General features: G+C 28.4%; 2 protein-coding genes and 1 long non-coding RNA gene across 4 annotated transcripts; 2 read left to right on the top strand and 1 right to left on the bottom strand.

Moving 5' to 3' along the window:
- The first annotated feature begins 645 nt into the window (after positions 1 to 645).
- Positions 646 to 3,528, top strand: LOC140178353 (uncharacterized). 2 transcript variants are annotated; one of them, XR_011871261.1, is made up of 5 exons: positions 646 to 1,237; positions 1,355 to 1,429; positions 1,545 to 1,744; positions 2,577 to 2,836; positions 3,294 to 3,528. It is a non-coding gene; the product is annotated as an uncharacterized lncRNA (long non-coding RNA). The 2 variants fall into 2 exon arrangements; XR_011871262.1 differs by lacking the exon at positions 2,577 to 2,836.
- Positions 3,529 to 8,374: 4,846 nt separating this feature from the next.
- LOC112744046 ((+)-neomenthol dehydrogenase) lies at positions 8,375 to 21,639 on the bottom strand. Its single transcript, XM_025793513.3, has 5 exons — positions 21,436 to 21,639; positions 21,093 to 21,339; positions 13,914 to 13,982; positions 13,404 to 13,583; positions 8,375 to 8,923 (listed from the first exon to the last, which is right to left on the bottom strand). The coding sequence occupies exons 1-5, from the start codon at positions 21,465 to 21,467 to the stop codon at positions 8,543 to 8,545; spliced, it is 909 nt and encodes a 302-aa protein (XP_025649298.1). The 5' UTR covers positions 21,468 to 21,639; the 3' UTR covers positions 8,375 to 8,542.
- LOC114925151 (uncharacterized) lies at positions 9,139 to 10,135 on the top strand. Its single transcript, XM_072214881.1, has 3 exons — positions 9,139 to 9,415; positions 9,505 to 9,909; positions 10,001 to 10,135. Exons 1-3 carry the CDS (start codon positions 9,279 to 9,281, stop codon positions 10,098 to 10,100), a joined length of 642 nt encoding a protein of 213 aa, XP_072070982.1. The 5' UTR covers positions 9,139 to 9,278; the 3' UTR covers positions 10,101 to 10,135.
- Positions 21,640 to 22,883: the final 1,244 nt, after the last annotated feature.

The following is a 22,883-nucleotide window of genomic DNA, read 5'->3' as shown; positions in this document are numbered from 1 at the left end:
ATACCAAAACTTTTTGTTTTTCTAAAGTATTCAAAAGAAAGGTATTAAAACCATGTAACATTTCCTGTAATATGCTAAATTTTCTTACTTATAAAAAAAAAACATTTAGACAGTAGAGTACTGAGTCTTTGTATTACCTTGTATATTTCTTTAATTTTTGAGGACGAAAATTTTTATAAAGTGGGTAGGATGTAAAACCCAAAACTTTTGAAAAGCCTTATTATGAGTTAATTTCAATTTATTTATTTATTAAAGACTTTAATTTTAGAAATTATTTAATTAAAGCTAATTAAATCAAGTTTTGATAATTAAATTAGAATCTTTCTATAATTTTATAATTGTTGGATAATTTTCTATATTTGAACTATAAAATTTAGTAATTGTAAAATAATGAGAATTTTGTATAAATTGATTTAAAGATTTGAGATTTTAGAATTTAATATTTTAATTTTTATGAATAAAGAAAATTAATTACATTATCTCTAACTATTGAATTAGAGTATTTATTTGAAAATAATTTATAAATTGATAATTAAATAGTATTTTCATAAATATTATTAGTGGATTAAAAAATTAGTTTTTGGTTTTCAATTACTCCTAATTTTAGTGAAATGATTAAACTACCCTAATCCTAATTCCCAAATTGGGAACCTAATTTCAAATCCCTAATTCTAAACCTAATTTCCCTTTCTCAGCTGCCATTACCCCTTCACCTTTCTGAAACACCAACACACACACGTGCACAGAGATGGAGAAGAGAGAAAGAAAGGGCGCCAGCGGAGAAGAAGAGGGGAGGGAGCCGCGCCATCACCATCCAGCCCGTCGCGCTGCTGCCACAGTGCCGTCGTGGTCGCCGAGAAGAGAAGAAAGGGAAAAGAGGAACGCGAGCCAGTAGCCAGGGGTAGTCGCCTTGGATCCATCACCGTCGCCGAGCCGCACGTCATCACCGCTGTGAATCGCGAACAAAGGAGAGGGATAGAAACGCGTTCGCGAGGGAGCTGCCGCCGTGGAGAAGCTCACCGCCGCGACCGTCGCAACACCGCCATCCTCGCGCCAGTCACCGTCGCTGTCAGTAATGAAACCCGTCGCCACCATCCGCACCTTCGTTGCCGTTAGAATCGCACGCCACCGCTGCTGCCATCGATTAGATTGAAACCGTTGCTGTTGCGCCTTGTTCTGTTGATTGAGCCGACGTTGGAGTTGTTGTTTCGGTTCCAATTCCTCCATTCTTGAAACTGTAAGGTTTAATCCTTGCTCTGCTTCCATCTTATTTCTTTGTCTTTCTCCTGTTCAAACTAAGGAAACCAATGTCTCTGATTAGTACTGTTACTTTATTTTTCCTATTTGCTGCTAGAACTGTCATAGGGGATAGTGTTGATGCCATCAAGAAACTGCTGAAGCTACTGCTAGTTCTGATTTTGTTATCTTGGTACTAGTCTGATCTTCCCCTTAGGTTTGGTCAAGTTGTATGTTCTATTTTATCACTGCTATGGTTTCCATGTTCTGATTTTAATTCTAGTCCTTACTTTATCTTGAATCCCCAGGGTTGTAATTGCTTTTAAATTCCTATCCAATTTGAATATTCTATTTTGCTACAACCATGGCCACTGCTGTGAAGACTAACATTATCGCCGTTCCAGTTGCTGCCACTGCGGTTCCAATTGCGTGAGAGTCGCAGCTGCTGCCATGAATTAAAAGGAGAAGGAATTATCACGATAAATTTGTGCGAACTCGGTTAATCGAGGTAGGGGCATTTTTATTAAAACTCATTTTTATTCTTAAGAGTTGTTATAAATTAATATTTAGGCAAATAAATATTTTTGGTGATTATGGAGTCTTATGAGTTGAACTGAATTGCCTTAAATGAATATGATTGCTTACTTGTTGTGGCTAGTTCTGAATATTGAGTTGATATTGAGATAGTGAATGAAAGATTAATTTGAAAATTTTATTCGAATGTTTATCAAGTATAATTTGAGAATTGGAAAATGATTTGATGTTAGAACTAGTTTGACTTCGAAAAACGATTTGAGATTTGTGAATGACTTGGGTTTGAAAATATCAGAAAAAGTTTGAAAAAATGTTAGTTGACTTTGTTGGAAATGAATTGGAATCTGGAAAGGGTTATAATGTTGGAAATGAGCTTGATTTGTAGAAAAAATGAATTTAAATTGAAAATAGTTTGAGATATTAAAATTGTTCTGATTTTGAAATTGAGTTGAAAGGAGTTTGAGAAATAATTTTGTTGGGATCCGGAAAGGGTGACAGAGTCCGAGTTTTAGAGGATATGCTGCCGAAATTTTATAAAATTGGAAGTTTCATTTGAAGTAATTATTTAAAAAGATTTGTTTTTTTTTAAACATTATATGTTTTAAGATTGATTTATAATGAGCGGAATGGAAAGAAGGATGATGAGGATTTTCTTTGAAATATGGTTTTTGAATGAATTTGGAAATGAGATTTGGATTGATGTATGATTATGATGTTGAGAATGTTGAGATATGGATTGAGAATGTTAAGATATGATCTTTGAATTATTCATATGGCTTATGAAATTGAATTATCTGAGATACGAGGTTCCCTGGATAAAGTACCATGGCTTGCCACCACGTGTACCAAGTTGAAAACTCGATACTCTGTTGACCCTACGACGTAAGTGTGACCGGGCACTATATAAATTCTCGGGAATGTTATCCCCATTGAGCAATATTGATTATTTGAGAAAAAGCTATGCATAGACTCTTGGGGATGCACGTCGGGGGACAGTCTAAGGACAATTCAGACTTGTCGGATTGGCTGGATAACCGACAGATGAGCCTCATCAGCCATAGGACAGGCATGCATCATATGTATTTGTATGTTTTGTTTGAATTTGAACTTGTTTTGGTGTGCCTAATTGCTAAACTGTTCTTAACTACTACTTGAACTATATGCTGTAACTGTTATCTAAACCTGTGCTTTCCTTGTCTGTCTTGCTTGTGTTTGTACTGGCGTGCTACACTTGAAAATGAACTTTGGTGCTGGATTAATGATTGTGTTGATTGATTGCATTGTTGATTTCTGATTGAGATTTTCTTATAAGAAATGAAAGGTTTCAAATTTCTGAAAGATTAAACATTGTTTCTTTGAAAAGATTTTGAACGATTTCCTATTGGTTTTTAAAATATTCAGACATTGATAATCACTAAACTTGAAAACAGTTTTCTTATTGGATATCTTCTTATGACAACTTTGAAACTCCGTGGTGAGACCGTGTGGTTAGGTTCTCACCCCCTACAGCTTTACCTTTTCAGGAACCAGATAAAGGAGTATTAAGAAGAGTTATACTGCGTTTGGTTTATATGTTGTTGTGTTAATTGGATTTTTTTCTTTCCTCGTCTTTGTTATTACAAGTTTGTAAGAGGGATAGGAGTTGTATGTTTTATATATATTATATTATGAGATATTATGTAAGGAGTCTTATATATGAATCTATACCTGCTTGTATTTTTCTTAAGATAAAATATTTATTTTCAGTTTTCAAAGAAATCAGCGATACAGTGTCGAGTCACAGGCTCCTATTTTAATATTAAGTATATGAAGTTAGTCATAATACTTCTTGCTATCAGAGTAACGCAGTCGGAAGCGTGACATACTGATAGTGAGGATGTTACATTATTCGTAGATAAAGTGCAGAGTAGATAAAAAGATAGCTAATAAAAGAATAAATGGTTAAAACTTCCTCAATACTAACAATCGTAGTGTATGATAGGTGTTCTATAACTTTTTTGGATTTGATTGTTTCTTTATTATTATATGTTGTTCTGTTTAATGACTTATGATAATCATCTTATCATGGTAGTGTAAAAGTTGTAGGTATTATATTTACTTTATATGCTCTTAAATATCATGTTCTTGATGAATATTTGTGACCGAGTAATTATTAAAATAAATTGGTTTAATATCTATTTTATATTCTATTTAAATTATAATAGTGAGTAAATATTTTTTTTTCAAAATAAATAATACGATTTTTTCATAAAAACAACGTTTAAATAATTGTGAAATTATTTTATACCATAGATGATTATAAATATTTTGGCATTAAATCTGCTATAAAACAAATTTTTAGGAATACAATATTGTATTATATAATTTAGTTATATTTTTCTTATCTTCAATCTATATTATTTAGATTGATATATTTCTAAAAAAGGTTATTCAATTTTTTTTTAAATTATTAAATCAAACCAGTTACAAACTAATTAATTAGGTTGATTAAATATCAAGATATCTTATAATTTAATATAGTTTAATTTATATAGATACATGACTTTTACAGTTTTATTATTTATTGTAATAAATTCTAGAGATAATTTTTGCAAGTTATAATTTTTTTACCTATATATTCCACTTTTAAGAATAATTTTTTTAATTTTGTATTATAAATAAATTGTTTTCTACTTTAATATATGAATTTTTTTATGAATTTTTTTCTTGCGCAATTCACTTTATCAAAAATAAATTAATTTATGAAAATTTAAACTTGAGTGCTTGCTATTGTTAAACTCAAACTTTAATTTGTTTTGTCATATTATTATATAAATATTCAATTCTTTGATTAAACACTTATTTGATTACGAAATGATATTATATATTACTTTTATATTGGCAATTAAATTTCAGTTACTATACAAATATTATATTTTAGATAATTGTATATTTTTTTTGTTATTTTAAATAATTATTATATAATTTTAAAATTATTTAATTATGTTTATTTTTTTAAAAGTATTGTCATTATTGGAGAGTAACTAATGTTTGTGATAGTCTAAAATTGAGACATAAAAATACAAAATATTAATATACTGAGTTTTTGAAGAATAAATCTTGAAGTAAATATATGTGATTATAATTAATTATCATAATTAAAATTCTTTATTTTATTTCAATTTGTTCAGGACATGTTTATCTTAAATTTTATTTTTTTATTAATTAGTATTTTTTTGTACATTTAATTGTCATTGATTTATATAAATTAAAATGTATAACTTAAAAAAATAGATACGTGTCTAAAACATGAAAAAAAAAATATTTCTCTTGTTAGTAAAAAATTTATGTCGCTTTAACTTTTTTTTTCGGCATTATATCTTACATTTTTATTATAATTAAAAGTTAGAGGTAAATTATTAAATATAAATTAGTAAAAAAAAATATAATACTTAATAAATTATCATAATCACATTTAAAGATATTTAAGTTATTTAATTATTTTCATATAATAAAAGTGATATACTTCAAAAACTATTTATATATAATTTACTAATAAATATATGAGATATTTATCATAATTTTTATTTTTAATAAAAATATCATTGTATTAAAGTGATGCATTTTAAAAATGTATAAATGAGATTTTTATTAAAAAATTACAAGATAGCAAATGCAATTTTATTTTAATTTTATCCTTAATATTTAATTTTAATTTTACCTTTAGAGTTTTAATATGTTTCAATTATACCATTAGGGTGAACAATATTAATTATAACTAATCAATTATATTATCTAATTTGACTAAAATTAAATAAACATTAAATTATTTAATAAATAATAAATAAAAAATAAAATAAATGAATTTAATTTAAATCATTTTTGTTATTATTTTCTATATTTATGAATCAGTAGAATGTACTTTTATGTATTTTGATTAATAATTCTTAAAGGAGTTACTATTTTATTTACTAACATTTTAAATTTTTTATAATATTTTCATAAAACTTGATTAATTAATAGATTCTTCTTCACAATGTTTTTCTTAAATTTTCTAATAAAAATATATCTTAATTTTTGTCTTTTATATATTCATTGATTATGCTAATTTTTTTACAGTGTATTTTTATCAACTATATGCATTATTTTTTTGTCTTTTTTACTTTTTTTAAAATTATTTTATTATCTTATTTTTAATTATTTATTTTACTTTCACTCCTCATATGTTTATTGTATTTCACTTCATCTTAGTTTCAATTTCATAGTTAACTTTTAATTATATAAAATTCAATAGTTTCTTTCAAATATATCTTGGATTAATATTTTAAGTCATTGTTATATCAAATACTATACTATTTAATATTATAACACTTAGTATATATAAAAGTTGGATATATTTATAAGATATTTTTAATTCAAATTAAAAAAATTAATTATCTCTTTTTTAGTTTTAAATATTATTTTCTAATGTAATGAAAAAGTGAAAATAACAATAATTACTCACATAATTAAAATAGATAATCTTAATATATACATGACACTATATATATCAAGGATTATTATATATGATATATAATTTTTTTTTCTGTAATGACTATTTATATAATTTATTAAACAATTTTTTCATCTTAATATTTAATAAATTTAACATATAAAATATTATTTAACATACAAAATAAGTAATTTAAGTCATTATCTAGGACAATAAGTATAATAGTGCAAATACTTATTTATTTATTAGTAGTGAACAAATATGTAAATAATATAAATTGATATTTTTTTAGTATAAAAGCAATAATAAAAGTTATGAATTAAGTTAATTACATAATTAAAAACTTATGAAGAATTTCTTAAATAATAATAAAAAATAAGATCACTATTTTTACATATTACAAAGTTTATGAAAAAATTTTTGGATAATAAATCAATCCTTAATAGATTATACATTAATTCTGTCAAAAAATAAATAATTAATACATTGAATATTATTATTTACGTCCTAATATATATATATTATCGATTATTAAGTTTATAATTAATTTTTAATCCAATTTATGGTAATTAAAATTTAAATGATTAAAAATATTAAATGCTCAATATTTTGTATCGAATCAATTTATTTTTTTATTGAAACTAAAAAAATGAGTTGTTAATCAATTCTAAATTTAAATTTAAATTTGAGTAAAAAAATAAAAAAATATTTTAAATTTTATCTCACTAACTAGAATTAATTTAAAGATAAGAAATTACTTTGTACATCATATATATTGTAAAATAGTATGATCATTTGTTATTTTTTAATGGTAAATATTATCAAATAAAATAATGTAAGAAATTAAAAAAAATGTATTTACAAGTTTAGAAAATATTAATTTATTTTTTAATAGAATAAATTATATATTGAATAACAAAAGTTGTTATTGGTTTCTCTTCACACTAAATAATACTCAACGATGGTGTTTTGGTACACTATATTACCAAGAAATATTAATCGATCGATCTAATAACTTTTATAATGACATAAGTTTATGAATTTGAAAATTTAGAAATCAGTTCATAAAATGTGAAGTTTTAACAAGTAACAATGCTGATCATATTGTTTTGACTTCAAGAATAAATATGATACTAAAAAATAAAATTGTCCCAAGTAAATTTCAACAAAACAAAAGTCCATAAGTGTTGCTATTAATGAAAAATTAATCTATTTTAAAGATAAATACAATTTTTTCCTACGGATTTCCTAACTCAGCAAGTCGATGACTAATTCACCACATATTGATGCTCTATTTATTAAGGGTATATCGCTAACTAATTGATTGTTATACACATAAGGTGAGATTCAAACTCTAAATACTTGATTAAATGGACAAATGAGATGACTATTTATCCAATCCAAAATAATTAAAACAAATATTAATTATTTTTAATATTTTTAAGTTGCAAAATATTTATAATAATAATAATTACTATAGATATTTTTTATTTAAATTTTAATAAAAAATTTATATAATTTTATGTTTTATCCTGTGTATGACACGGAAACATATACTAGTTAATATAAAGTAAGATTAAATTTATCTAAAATAATTTTATATATGTAAAGATAATTATGTAAATAGTCATTTAAAAAAATAAATATAATTATATAATTATATAAAATATTTTATATTATTATTGTATTAAAATTAAATTTAAATAAGATTTAGGACAAAATAAAATTTTAACAAAGTGTTTGAAAAAAAAAGTATAAGGACCTAATTAAAAATTTCACAAAATTATAGAAATGAATAGAATAATAATTAAACCATTAACAATTTTATTTTTGGTACATAGTCAACATAAAAATAATGTCCAACTATAACTAAAATATTGTTATAATCTCTAATCTTGAAGTTAAGTCTTAATTTTATTTTTAATATTTGAAATATTTTATTTTTATTTTAAATGTCTTATTTTTTATAATTTAGTCCTTTTGTTAAAATTAAAATTTTTTATTTTAAAAATATTATTTTTTTTCCATTATAATTTTCTTATAGGTAAATGCAAAAATAGTAATTAACTAATTATAGTAATCATAGTGAGGGTTATAATAATTTGAAACTTGAAATTGAACAAAATAAAAGAATAATAAAATAATGAAAATAATAATAATTTGAAAAAAAAGTTTTAATATTGTCTAAAATATAGGATTAGCCTAAAGTAGCCCTACATTTATTACATTGCTCCATAAATTACTATTATGGAATGTAAATTTCTAATCCAACTAATTAAGTTTATACAAATATTAACTTGATCAAAATGGATCAACTTCACTTCTAAAGAAGAAAAGACCAGAAGGACCTCCGTTGGGTAGGAGAGCCAACCTAACAGCACTTTGAGCACCTTCATCAACACTAAGAAGACCAGTATTGTAGTTGATATCAGTTTTGACATAGCCAGGACAAACAGCATTGATGCAAAAACATGGATGCTTCTTTGCAAGAATCCTTGTGTATGCATTCACACCAGCTTTTGAGACTATGTATGCAGAATGTGCTAGAGGCCAACATTCTTTGCTTTCTAATAAACCCTCTTCAAAATCCTTTAGATATTCATTCATAACTTCATCTACTTTTTCTTCTGTTAAGCTTTCAGCATCACTTAGAATTTCTTTAGCCCATCCATTTGGTAGGTTCTGTCTTAGTATAAGGCATACACAGAAATGGGATTTTTTTCCATTTATAAAATAAAATAAATAATTATTTTCTCCAAAACGATTTTTCAGTTTTATTTTCAAAAATACGATTTTTTTTTTTTGGATTAACAGCAAGTTCGTCGCCCCCAGTGAACTCTATGATGAAATCGGAGATAAAAGCAAGCCTATTGGAGATCAAGCAGCCACAACTTCTCTAATTACTTTCTTCCTCATTGTTAACGTTATCGTTACGATGTCAGAAAATCCATTGTTATCCATTCATTACGATGGTGAAATAGTGTATGATGAAGAATGTTCAATTGTCTTTAGATCGGGATAGCCGATAATTACGTATATGACACCGGAAGTCAACAGTTTAACAGCTTTGAAGAATTTGATAGTGCATGCCCTCGGACAGCAGGAATCTAAAAGGGTGAAAAAAAATTACTACAAATATCCGATCGAGTTAGATGCCAATTTGTTTTATAAAAGGTATATTATAGTTGTGTTGTCTTTGTCTCTGTTACTAGTATATTTATCAGACCATTGTTGTGAGCGATATTTCTATTATTTTGAATTAGGTACCGGTTGCGCGACGACGAGGACGTACAGCTTATAAGGTCGTGGCACAATCGATGGACCAATATTCATCTTTTGGAATTATACGTGTTTTTTGTTGACTTTGGTGGCCGAGGATCATCTGCAGATACTGTCGATGATAGTCCGACGAGTGGCATTGTTAGACGAACTATCAAAAGGACGATGGTGGATCTAAATATGCCACCTGAGGGTAGTCAGGAGGGGTCTAATGTTAAAGTTCGTAATGTTAACTTAATGGATAACGGTCTTGAAAGTCATAATGGTTCTGCTAACAGAGATCCGATTATGGGAGGATGCGTCAGCTTGATGCTTTCTTGGGCCTACCACCGTATTCCGTTAGTATGGCCTGATGGGTTTGATACTGGTCGCTTTCCCCTGGTCGAGAAGTATTATAAACACTTACCAAAGTTATTCAACTCGTTACTAAGTTGTTCATTAATAATAAAGGCTAAAATATTATGGTTGTTGGTTGTGTAGGTGGGTTCAGTACCGGCCGGACAATGCCACAGGCGAGAGCAGGCTAAGGCAGGACAAGCGTACGCTGAACGGGATTGGGATGCTGAATGTACATTATTAATGTTTAATTTTAAGAAATTAATGTTTAGTTAACTATTGTACCTATTGCATATGATTATCTCAATTTCGTCGTGCATCTGTGTTCTGTGAATAGGTTGAGTGGACTCCATATGCTGACCCGCAGTTGGTTGGGCTTGTTCCACTGGCGATAGCAGAGGCGAATGCCTCGGCGGCAGTTGTCTGTCCACTGCTGCGCTTCGCTATCGTCGAGTGGCATCAGGTGGACCGGGTAGTACGTCAGTTCGGTGGCCTGCAGCACATTCCCACTAGGCCACTGAACATTGACGACATGCACAGGCTGGATGGGAGATTCGGTCGCGGCGAGTGGTTCCCGCATCTGCTTGGTGGCTGGCATGAGATGTGGGATGCTCGGACCGACCATCGTCCGCCGATATATTATCATATAGACCTGCGTTCGTACCTCCCGTATATGACATGATACCTTCTTCATCATACATTATTTCACCATCGTAATGAATGGATAACAATAGATTTCTTGACATCGTAGCGATAACGTTAACAGTGAGGAAGAAAGTAATTAGAGAAGTTGTGGCTGCTTGATCTCCAATAAACCTGCTTTTATCTCCGATTTTATCATAGAGCTCGCCGGGAGAGGGGGCGGCGAGCTCTATATAAATTATAGAGTTCATCGGGGGGCGAACTTGCTGTTAATCCCAAAAAAAAAATCGTATTTTTAAAAATAAAGTTGAAAAATCGTTTTGGAGAAAATAATTATTTATTTTATTTTATAATTGAAAAAAAATGTATCAAAATAAATTAATCAAAAATAATTATAACTTGTTTTATTTAGTATTTATTAATTATTATAATAATTAATAAATATTAAATAAGATAAATTTTAACTATTTTTTTTGTCTTTCTAATATTACCAAAGCATAAATAAGTAATGATAGCAAATAAATTAGCATGATTGAGTGAAAAAATAAAAATTTAAGTATTATCTGTAAGTATAAAAATATTTATTAGGTATTTTATAAAAAAATTTTATATTATTATAAATAAATTTAATTATTTATTTATTAAACTTAATTATTTTATTAATTTGATTTTTTAAGCAGAAAATGTGTAAATTAATATATGCAAATACATATGCATAATTTAATGCCTGTTGTTGATATATATAATCTATTAATCTAACAATAGTTTAGTATCATTGCAAATTGAGGTTGACAAAAACTGGTATTTTAGAAGTTAAGCTCCATTTCGAAAGTTTTAAAAGCTATTTTTTAAAATTTTTAACTTATAAAAAGTAATAATATTAATATTTGGTGTAATTTTTAAAATTAAATTGTAGCTTTGTAAGAAGTTATTTAAGTGTTTATGAAAAAGCTAAAAAAAATAACTTCTCTGATAATAAAAAGTTTTTTTATCGTATTTCTTTTAAAATAAGCATTTTTAGAACTAAAAAATCAAACACAAAATAATTTATTTAAACCAAGGTCCAATAAAAAAAGATCTATTTTTATTTTTTATTGTGTTTAGTAAATTTCTAATAGTAAAAATAAAAACACTAAAAAAATAAAATAAAAATATCTTTTTTGAGAAGCTATAATTTACATTTTTTTAAAAATATCTTTTTTTCTTAAAAAATATATTTTTAACATAATAAATGAATAAAAAAATACCTGTATCTTATTTTACTCAAATATAATTGATATATAAAAAGATCCTTTTACATAAGACATCTAAACATAAAATCAATTTTATTTTATAATTTTTTTTAAAAAAATTATTATTTTTTTTCCTAAAAATAGCGTCCAAACAAGTTTGGTGTATATGTAGCATAATCAAAAGAATATACATCTAAAGTGAATGGTATTGTTATTTTATTTTTAATAATATTATTTTATACATAATTTTTATATTGTATATTTATGTAAATTTATATATAAAAAAAAAGAAATAATATTTTATCAGAATAAGAATAGTAATATGTATGCTATATATAATGTTGTTTTAAATTAGTCAAATTTAATTCAAATGTTAACCAAAATATTACTTTTTCATGGGCCAAATCAGACTAATTTATTATGAAATAATATTCTTCTGCTTTATCGGAAAGTTCTTTTCAATTAGTATAAGGATGAGTTTCTGGTGGCCAAAAGAATGGTGGCTAAACATGGCTAAGAATTGACCATTCAATAAATAGATGACATGTGGTATGTAGCATTAGTAGATAGATTTTGTATTATAGACTAAACGTATAAAGTACACAATTTAAAATAGTAAAAGAGAGAGAAAAATATTAACACCTTGTAACTTTATAATTTAAAAAATTAAAAAACAGTGATCATAAATTTATGGTGATTTAACTAATACTTTAACTTAACAAAGTAAATTTAAATTTTGATTTAAAAACTATGATAAAATTTCTAATAAAATTTTGAATTTAAATTTTACACATACGGATAATAAATTTATGGTGATTTATATAACAATTTAACTTAACAAATTGAATTAAAATTTTGATTTAAAATTATGAAAAAATTTCTAAATATGCGTTGAATTTAAATTTTTACGAAAATAGCAAAAATGTTTAAACTAATAATAATGTAACTTAGGAAATTAAATAAAAATAAAAAATAAAGTTATGAATATTATCAAGGAAATTGACTAATCATTAGTTAATAATTAATATAAAAATAAAAGAAAGACATGATAATGAAATATCTTTTTTTTTTTAAATATATCATACTTGTGAAATATATATTAAAAGAAAGATTTATTAATAAAAATTTAATTTAATTTTGTTATATTGATAATAAAAAATATTTTATATAGTTGTTTAATTATATTTTTTTTAGACAATTATTTTTACAGTTAATAAAAAAATAATTATTTTTATTGATATGATAATATATAATTATTAAATGTTCGTATAAATTATTTTATATTAACAGTGTATCAAAATTAAATTCATAAAAATATATATAAATATATAATTATACATTAAAGATTTAATTAGAATAATAAATAATAATTAATTACATATTTTAATTTATTTAATCACAGGTTTATGTTTATCTATTAATTTTAAATTTAAGTGTTATTAAGATCTTTTTGAAAAGTAGCTATTTTTTTTTTGTTTAGCAATCATGTTTATTAGGGTCAAATCATGATTCATTCAACTCCAAACTCTGTCACATGTCAAATTCTTATTTATTTCTTGATCTTAGCCATCTTAGCCACTCAATCTTTATTGCCACTAGAGACAAACCCTTAGTATAAATCCTTAACAGCTAACAATTATAATTTATAACTCAGATAACTCAGATTGACATACCTCCAACTTCCCTAAGGAAGAGGAAACACCAACGATTCTTGGCGAGTCTGACAACTCTAGAAGGGGAATAAGTGCTTCACACATTCCTTTGACTCCATAGTAGTTTGTTCTAATGGCTGCTTCTACTAATTCATAATTTTGAGTTTCATATTTTCTCCAATCAATAGTATCATGAGTCTCCTGCAGTCAAAGACGAAACAAAGTTAAACTTTTTAATAATATAATTCTATAAATAAGGGCACGAATTTTTAAATGAGTATATATATATATAACAAAAGAAACACTCCAATATTCTTTTCTCACAATAGCGAGGATTGAATTAAATTATATACATATACATAAAAAGTACAATATATATAGCTAAAACTAACCAACAATATCAAGTACTGTACTCATGTTCTTGACTTTTCAACCAAGTAAAATTACCTCAAACCATGCTTATAATAATAATAATAATAATAATAATAATAATAATAATAATAATAATAATAATAATGAAATAACACATACCACACCACTAAGTAAGACTTCGAAAGCACTGTAGTCAACATCGGCACCGAAGATTCCTGCATTATTCACCTGAAAAACAACAAAAAAAGGAAAAAAGTTATGTAAAATTGAGCTGGCCCCAATTGAGCGACCAACTTGTTTTGAAAAATTTTTACTTTAATTCAGTAAAATTTTTACTTCCCAAGAAGTTTTTGTTTTTTTTTTTTAAAGATAGAAAGACTTGAATTTGCGACCTCTTAAATTAAGTACGAGGAGACTATGTCATTTAAGCTATAATTTATTGGCTACTTCGCAAGAAGCTTATCAAAATTAGTTTTTAAAAAATAATTTTTTAGAATACCGTAGTATTTATATTTGATAACTTAAACTAAAAATAAATTTAAATAAGTACAAGCAACGGCAATGTTATTTCATAAAATAGTTTTAAAATTTTAAAATAACTGTAATAGACATAGATAGATAAAAATTTTTGATTGTGAATTAATTTTGACAGAATAATTTAATTGCGAATAAATTTTGAATATTTATTAATATATGTAGTATTAATTTTTTAAAATTTTATGAAAAAATTAACTTTAAAAACCACCAAAATTAGTAAAAGCACTTTAATTTTTCAAAATTATAAAAATATAAGCAAATAATCTTTTTGTAGTACTAAATGTAAAATGAAATGCTTATGACCATTTCAAAAAAAAATTATCAAATTAAGCTTTCGCTTGGACCATTGTTCCGTCTAATAAAAAAAATTAATAGTCAAATTTGTTTATGAAAAATCACCTATTTTTTAAATTAGTTTTTAAAATTTTTTTTTAATCATATTAGTTTTTAAAAGCTAAAACGTAAGTTAAATTAGTCATTTCGTTGGTTAGATGATGAAGTAACATTAAACTACCACATCAGCATATGGCAATTAATATAATACGTCATTATCTAACTAATGGATTTAACTTGTGTTTTATCTTTCAAGAACTAATATGACTAAAAGAATCTAAGAATCTTTTGAGAACTAATTTAAAAAATAAATCAAAACAAATTTAACTATTAACTCAATAAAAAATATCTACCTTGTAATATATATATATATATATATATATATATATATATATATATATATATATATATATATATATATATATATATATATATATATATATAAACAGCTATTCTAAAATCGTTCGTATATAGCAAGAAGTTGAGGTTTGTTTCTATTACCTGATATAACATATATACTACATATATATTGCTGTTTGTTGTATTTATAAAGAGTTAGCCTTAGTTAGTTCTCCCTAGTTTGGTTAGTGCAGGTTAGCGTAGTATATATACATATGTAGTTTGTTACTGTAGCAGTGACTGAAAACATTTCTTGAGAGAAGTCATAATGAAAACTCTCTTCATTGGCTCTGAATCTGAACTTGCTTACCTCTTCCCTCACACACCTTCAACATGGTGCGGTGAGCGTGGAAGCCATGGTTGAAGAGGGAACAACTTGATTTCTGATCTGTGACTAGAAAATTGATAATGAATCCATTCCCTTTTTAATCTCCTGTTTCAATTTCTCCATTCAATAGTTCTTTCACTTCTCACTTCGACATCGTCTTTGACCTAATTTCTCGATTCACCACAATCGTTTCGTATTCTCACATCAATAATTTTTTTTTTCCAATTCCTAATTTCTCTGACCTAATTTCTCCCCTCTCGATTTGATTTCTCAGATTTATCCCTTCCTCCTCTAAATTTCTTTTCTTCTCTTCTCTTGGACTCTCACGACAGTGTTTGATGAGAGTGTGTTAGTCTCCTCGTATGTTCATCAAAGAGTGAGGTAACAACTCCGATCAACGAGATCAAGGGAAGAAGGTCTGAATTCTCATCATTGAAATTCATTGAAGTTGTGCCGGAAATGGCAGATTCAAGTTTGGAAGGCTCGACAGGTGGTCCAAGAACCATGGATATGAATCAGATAGCATCATTTCTGAGTCAGATATCAGCGATTCAAGCGCACATCGCGAAAACCAGTAATCCAGTTCAAGATCCAACAAATGCCTATTTTCTTCACCCATCAGAAAACCCAGGTATCCCCATAACTACTGTTGTTCTTACTGGTCAGAACTATAGTACATGGAGTAGAGAAATGTGGAGAGCACTCAAATCAAAGAACAAAATAAAATTCGTTGATGGAAGCATCACAAAACCATAGAGCACAGATCCATTGTTTGAAATATGGGAAAGGTGTAACACTTATGTAATTGGCTGGATAAATCTTTCACTTAGTCCAGATATTCGTCAAAGTGTAACATGGAACAATCTTGCTAGTGATTTGTGGCTTGATCTGAAGCAACGCTATTATCAAGGGGATAGGTACCGTGTTGGTGAATTATATGAAGAACTATACACATTAAGACAAGGCGAATTGGATGTGACATCCTACTACACGAAACTCAAAACAATTTGGGAAGAAATTGACAATTTTCGGCAAATACCATCATGTGAATGTGGTATCACGTGTCAATGTGATCTAGGAGTAATTAGAAGTCAAAGGGAGGAAGACAGAATTGTGAAGTTTTTGAGAGGATTGAATGAGCAATATTCTACCGTGCGGTCTCAGATCATGCTCTTGGACAAGTTGCCGAGTCTGAATGTGGTGCTCTCCAAGCTTACTCAACAAGAGAGACAGTTCCTCAGCCTTGAAACTACCTCAGACATTCAAATTTTGGCAGCACCTACCAATTCCTTGAACACTGCTATGCCTTCTCAAGGCAGAGGGAGAGGAAGAGGTAGGGGAGGCAGGTTTCAAGCTGGGGGGAGGGGCAGAGGAGGCAGAACAAGGATGCAGTGTTCGTTTTGTGACAAAACTGGACACACAGTAGATACGTGTTACAAGAAACACGGACTTCCTCCTCATCTAAGGCAAAGAAGCACTAACTCTGCCCCAGCAATGATGAATTGCTTCAACACAGGTGAAGAAACCGATGAGAGCAATGATAATCTCGGTTTCAATCAACCCCAGTTGGAGGAGAAGAAGACTACAGGGAGCGATTTCACTCCAGAACAAAAGGAAGCTTTGCTGGCCTTACTCAATAAGCAAGACGTGCAACATATTCATAGCGTGAACCACATTTTAACTCAACCTCAGCCACCTCCTCATGGTAAGGTGACACATATTCTGCATTTTAAATCTCACATAAAGGCTCTTAATGTTTGCATACAAAAGTATAAACCTTGGGTAATAGACACTGGTGCCACTGACCATGTGTCATATTGCCTCAGGGATTTTTCTGAAACATTTAAAATTGATCCGATCATTGTCAAACTCCCTAATGGTACTTCCACTGTGAGCTGCATCGTGGGAACCATTAAGTTTTCAGAAAATCTTTATCTTACCAATGCATTGTACATTCCTTCCTTCAATTTTAAACTCATATCAGTGTCGAAGCTAACTGCATCATTGCATTGTAAAATGACTTTTTCTGATATAAACTGTGAGATACAGGACAAACACACAGAGAAGATGATTGGTATTGCTAACTCTGTTGATGGTCTATACATACTAAATAAGCACAGCACTGCCCCTCTTGGCGAACACCATACTACACACCATATCACAGCACCCACACAAAGAGCACATATGCAGCATTTATGGCATGATAGATTAGGTCATATTCCTCATAATAGACTAGCTGTTATGAAGCAAACTTTCAATTTCATTGATTGTACAATAAATGAACATCCTTGTGACTCTTGTCAATTAGAAAAACAAAGAAGATTGCCTTTTTCTCAAAGTGATACTGTTTTTGATAATAATTTTGATTTGATTCACATTGATATTTGGGGACCACTTGCTGTTTCGTCTATTGGTAGCCATAGATATTTTCTCACTATAGTGGACGACAAGTCCAGATTTACTTGGATAAATTTGATGAAGTCTAAGGCTGAAGCAGCATCTTTGGTGCAAAATTTTGTTAAACTTGTCAAAAACCAATTTGAAAAATCTGTAAAAATTATTCGGACTGACAATGGTCCTGAATTTTTAATGCCAACCTTTTATGCTTCATTTGGAATTTTTCACCAAAGGTCATGCATTGAGACGCCACAGCAAAATGGTGTTGTTGAACGAAAGCATCAACACATTTTGGCTGTGGCAAGGGCCATTATGTTCCACGCCCAAATACCTAAGTGTTATTGGAGTTTTGGAGTGATCCACGCAGTCTATTTGATAAACCGAATTCCCACACCTCGTTTACATGAAAAATCTCCATTTGAAGTACTGCATAAATCACTCCCCCATATCTCTCACCTTAGAGTATTTGGTTGTTTAGCATATGCAAGCACGATCAAGAATAGCAGAACAAAATTGGACCCTCGTTCAAGAAAATGTGTTCACCTCGGTTTTAGGGAGGGTACCAAAGGTTATGTGCTTCTTGATCTGATTTCAAAAGAAATTTTTGTATCTCGAGATGTCAAATTCTATGAAAATCATTTTCCATATAATGCTTCATCTCAGTTGCCTATTAATTCTCCCCAAGAACCAGTTTTTCAGCAACGTAATACACCCCACGTCATGCATGATTATGATTTGTTTGACCACCACATAACCGATCTGCACACCCCTACTTCCAATCCACTCCACACTAGTCAACCTACACCACACATACACACTGCCACACAGCCCACAGATATTGAATCCTCGAGTCCAGCAGTACATGCACAATCCACTCACTCAAACATTCAACATCATAATGTACCACCATCTTCTCACCCCACACCGAGAAGATCATCACGCATTAGTAAACCACCAGCATACTTAAAGGATTACAAATGCATGAATATTACTAATAATCACAACAGAGAAACTTCTTCCAATCAACGATATCACATCTCAAAGTTTTTATCATACAAATCTCTTTCACCCATGCATAGTGCATACTCATTAGCTATCTTGAACATTGAGCCTAAATGCTATGAAGATGCCATACTTGAACCTTGTTGGCGAGAGGCCATCCGAGCTGAATTGGATGCTCTGAATGAGAACAAAACCTGGACATTGACTTCCCTTCCGAGTGGTAAGAAGGCGATTGGCTGTAAGTGGATCTTTAAGGTCAAATATCACCCTGATGGTAGTGTTGAGCGACATAAGGCTCGTCTCGTGGCAAAGGGGTTCACTCAAGTCCCCGGAATTGACTATAAGGACACGTTTAGTCCCGTTATCAAGCTAGGAACACTGCGGGTTGTTTTGGCACTGGCTGCTGTCAAGGGATGGCATTTGAAGCAAATTGATGTTAATACTGCCTTTCTGCATGGTGAGCTTGATGAGGAAGTGTACATGAAACCCCCCGAAGGTCTTGCGATAGCTCCGGGTCAGGTTTGCAAGCTTGAAAAGTCTCTATATGGGCTTAAACAAGTTAGTAGACAATGGAACTTCAAACTGAAATCTGTTTTGCTAGAGTTAGGATATAATCAGTGTAAATCTGATTACAGCATGTTTACTAAATCCCAAAGTACTGGCTTTACAGTCATTTTGGTTTATGTTGATGATTTAGTGTTGGCAGGAGACGATTTGTTTGAAATTGAAAGGGTGAAACAGACTTTGCATGACAGATTTCGGATTAAGGACATAGGTGATCTCAAGTTCTTCCTTGGTTTAGAGGTTGCTAGGTCTTCACAAGGCATAGCTTTATATCAGCGAAAATATGTTCTAGATCTCTTGCGGGACACTGGCTTTGAGCATTGTAAGCCTGCCTTCACTCCCATAGACTATGGGGCAAAATTGAGCAAGGATGATGGAGATAGTCTGCCTGATTCCTCCGATTATAGGAAAATCATTGGGAAACTGTTGTATCTCTCAAACACAAGGCCGGATATAAGCTTTGCAATTGGCAAGCTCAGCCAATTCTTGGATTGTCCCACAACTAATCACTTGCAAGCGGCACATAGGATCCTCAGGTACATAAAGAACTCTCCAGCAGCGGGGCTATTCTTCTCGGCCAATTCCGATCTATCTCTCACTGGATTTTCTGATTCTGACTGGGCTGGATGCCCCGACTCGCGACGATCAGTTTCAGCCTATTGCTTCTATGTGGGTTCCTCCCTTGTCACTTGGAAGAGCAAGAAGCAAGTAACCGTCGCAGCTTCTTCCTCTGAGGCAGAGTATCGGGCTCTTGCACTGGCCACCAGAGAAGCTCAATGGCTTAGTTATGTGTTGAAAGACTTAGGAGCACCTCTTGGTAAACCTGTAAATTTGTACTGTGACAGTAAATCTGCCATTTATATTGCTACTAACCCAGTATTTCACGAGCGTACAAAGCATATTGAGGCTGATTGTCACATTGTGAGGGATAAATTGCAAGAAGGCTTAATTCATCTTTTACCAATTTCTACACATGAACAAGTGGCAGACATCATGACTAAGCCTCTGGCACCAGGACCGTTCAACACATTGTGTAGCAAGCTTGGGTTGTTGGATATTTTTGTGTCCAACCCTCCCAGCTTGAGGGAGGGTATTACCTGATATAACATATATACTACATATATACTGCTGTTTGTTGTATTTATAAAGAGTTAGCCTTAGTTAGTTCTCCCTAGTTTGGTTAGTGCAGGTTAGCGTAGTATATATACATATGTAGTTTGTTACTGTAGCAGTGACTGAAAACATTTCTTGAGAGAAGTCATAATGAAAACTCTCTTCATTGGCTCTGAATCTGAACTTGCTTACCTCTTCCCTCACACACCTTCAACAGTTTCGGTTGTGGTGTTTATTTTTTACTTTTAAATTTTTTTATTTTTAAATTTTTGTGAGAAAAATAATAAAAATATAAAATGGAATAAAAAGTTCTTAATATTCTCTTTTTTTTTTTCAAATCTTAAAATAAACAAATTTAAAAAATAAACCAGAACCTAAAAAATTTAAACATACTCGAATATCTATTGATAAAAAGACACCACATATTTACTGTTTGTTGTTATAAAAATTTTAATTAGTATTTTTCTTTTCATAAATTAATTATTAAAAATCAAAATTTTCAAAGCTCATTTTATTCTTAAAAAATTTATGTTTTAGAATTTTATGAAAAAATAAAAATATACAACAGAATAAAAAATAAGACTTATTATTTTATTATTTTTGTCAAAATTTTAAAATAAGAAAAGTTAAAAAAATAAACCAGATCCTAAAAATTTTAAACGTACCAGGATATCAAGTTTTCCGAAGTGGATTTTGATGAAATTTACAAGGGATGCTATGCTGTTAGCATCAGTGACATCAAGCTGATGAAAAAGAATATGGCCAGATAAACCTAAATCTTTGAGATTCTGAAGAGCTTCATGACCACTTTTTTCATCTCTTGCTGTTAAGATCACTGTGATCCCATCAGAAGCCAATTGCTTACATATCCCAAATCCTATTCCTTTGTTTGCTCCTGTCACCACTGCATACCTATAAACATAAACATAAAGCAGATCAGTTCAATAATATGGTAGTTATACACACGTGAATCATAAATAGATTATGAGAATTGAATAGAGATGCAACCTTGTTGCACTTTCTCTTGTTTTTGATGCCATTGTTGTATATAAAAAATCTTTTAGATTCGAATATACAAGTTTCAAGGAGAGAGAGTTTGCTAGCTTCCACTTATTAATAGAGTACTTCGTTCAGCATTATCCCCTCAAAAAGGAGCAACTTACAAATTGCAGGTCAAACTTGTTCAGGTACATGATAGTGATTGCACCGCCATATTGGAAGGAGATTACCACTTTATCAGTGTTCAGCACAGTCAACTTTCTTTAGCTTGATTAAGATTTAAGAAGGCCTTGAGAATTTAATTACAATCAATGTAGTAGTTATCTTTTGAAGCTACTATGATATCTATATACAAAAAATTTATCATTAAATTAGTTATTTTTATAAAATAAATTTAAATATTATATATTAAAATTGTATAAAAAATAATATATATTGATATATAAATATATAATAATTAATTTAATAACTATTTTTTAGTGTATAAATAATATTTTTATTTTTAAAATATTTCCTTTATTTTCATCTTTTTTTGCTAAACAAAAACGAATTTACACCGGTTAATTATAGATTTAATTATTTTGTTGGTCTCTATAATTTTATCAAATTTATAATTAGGTCTATATATATATATATATTTTTTTTTTAATTAAATTTTTAAACTACTTTTAATTTTGTAATTATGTTATTTTTATATAAAAAATATTAAAATTAATAGAATATTTTTTCTAAAAAAACTTGTGATTAAAGATCTAATCTTAATTATAGATATCTGATATTCAATTTACGAATAAATATTCAATTAATTTTAATATTTTTATATTATAAAAAATTTAATTATAAAATTAAAAATAATGTCAAAATTCAATTAAAAAAATAAAAATTTAATTAAAAATTTAATAAAACAATCAAATCCAACGAATAATTAAATCTTAATTATATAGTGCATTATTCGCCGCTTTAATGCATCATTCAATATTAGTACCATATAAATATTGATACAATTCATTGATTTTTTATTTTTATTATTATTTATTTTAAACAACTAAAAAATATATTATTTGCTAAGTTATCTTAGCTTATTTTTTTATTGGTCATCTTATTTTTATTATTTAAAAAATAATATTTTACAATTAGGTCTATATATATATTTTTAATTAAATTTTTAAATTATTTTTAATTTTATAATTAGATCATTTTTATGTTAAAAATATTAAAATTAATAAAATATTTTTTCTAAATAACTTGTGATCAAAGATTTAATTTTAATTATAGATATCTGATCTTCAATTTATAAAAAAATTTAATTAATTTTAATATTTTTTATACTATAAAAAATTTAATTATAAAATTAAAAATAATAAATAAATTCAATTAAAAAATTAAAAAATTTAATTAAAAATTAATAAAATTATAAAAACTAACAGAATAATTAAACTTTAATTGTATAGGGCATT

Source organism: Arachis hypogaea, chromosome 14 (assembly GCF_003086295.3).
Source record: "Arachis hypogaea cultivar Tifrunner chromosome 14, arahy.Tifrunner.gnm2.J5K5, whole genome shotgun sequence".
Lineage (NCBI taxonomy): Eukaryota > Viridiplantae > Streptophyta > Magnoliopsida > Fabales > Fabaceae > Arachis > Arachis hypogaea.
The sequence above is the reverse complement of the archived record's forward strand: the minus strand, read 5'-3'. Positions and strand labels throughout refer to the sequence as shown.

Bases quoted from the DNA above. Each gene is read 5' to 3' on its own strand.
- LOC114925151 (XM_072214881.1), top strand. From the start codon at position 9,279: ATGACACCGGAAGTCAACAGTTTAACAGCTTTGAAGAATTTGATAGTG. The intron at 9,416-9,504 runs GTATATTATAGT...ATTTTGAATTAG, and splicing joins GCCAATTTGTTTTATAAAAG to GTACCGGTTGCGCGACGACG. The intron at 9,910-10,000 runs GTATTATAAACA...TTGGTTGTGTAG, and splicing joins CGCTTTCCCCTGGTCGAGAA to GTGGGTTCAGTACCGGCCGG.
- LOC112744046 (XM_025793513.3), bottom strand. From the start codon at position 21,467: ATGGCATCAAAAACAAGAGAAAGTGCAACAAG. The intron at 21,340-21,435 runs GTTGCATCTCTA...TTATGTTTATAG, and splicing joins ACAAGAGAAAGTGCAACAAG to GTATGCAGTGGTGACAGGAG. The intron at 13,983-21,092 runs GTACGTTTAAAA...GTTGTTTTTCAG, and splicing joins TCGGAAAACTTGATATCCTG to GTGAATAATGCAGGAATCTT.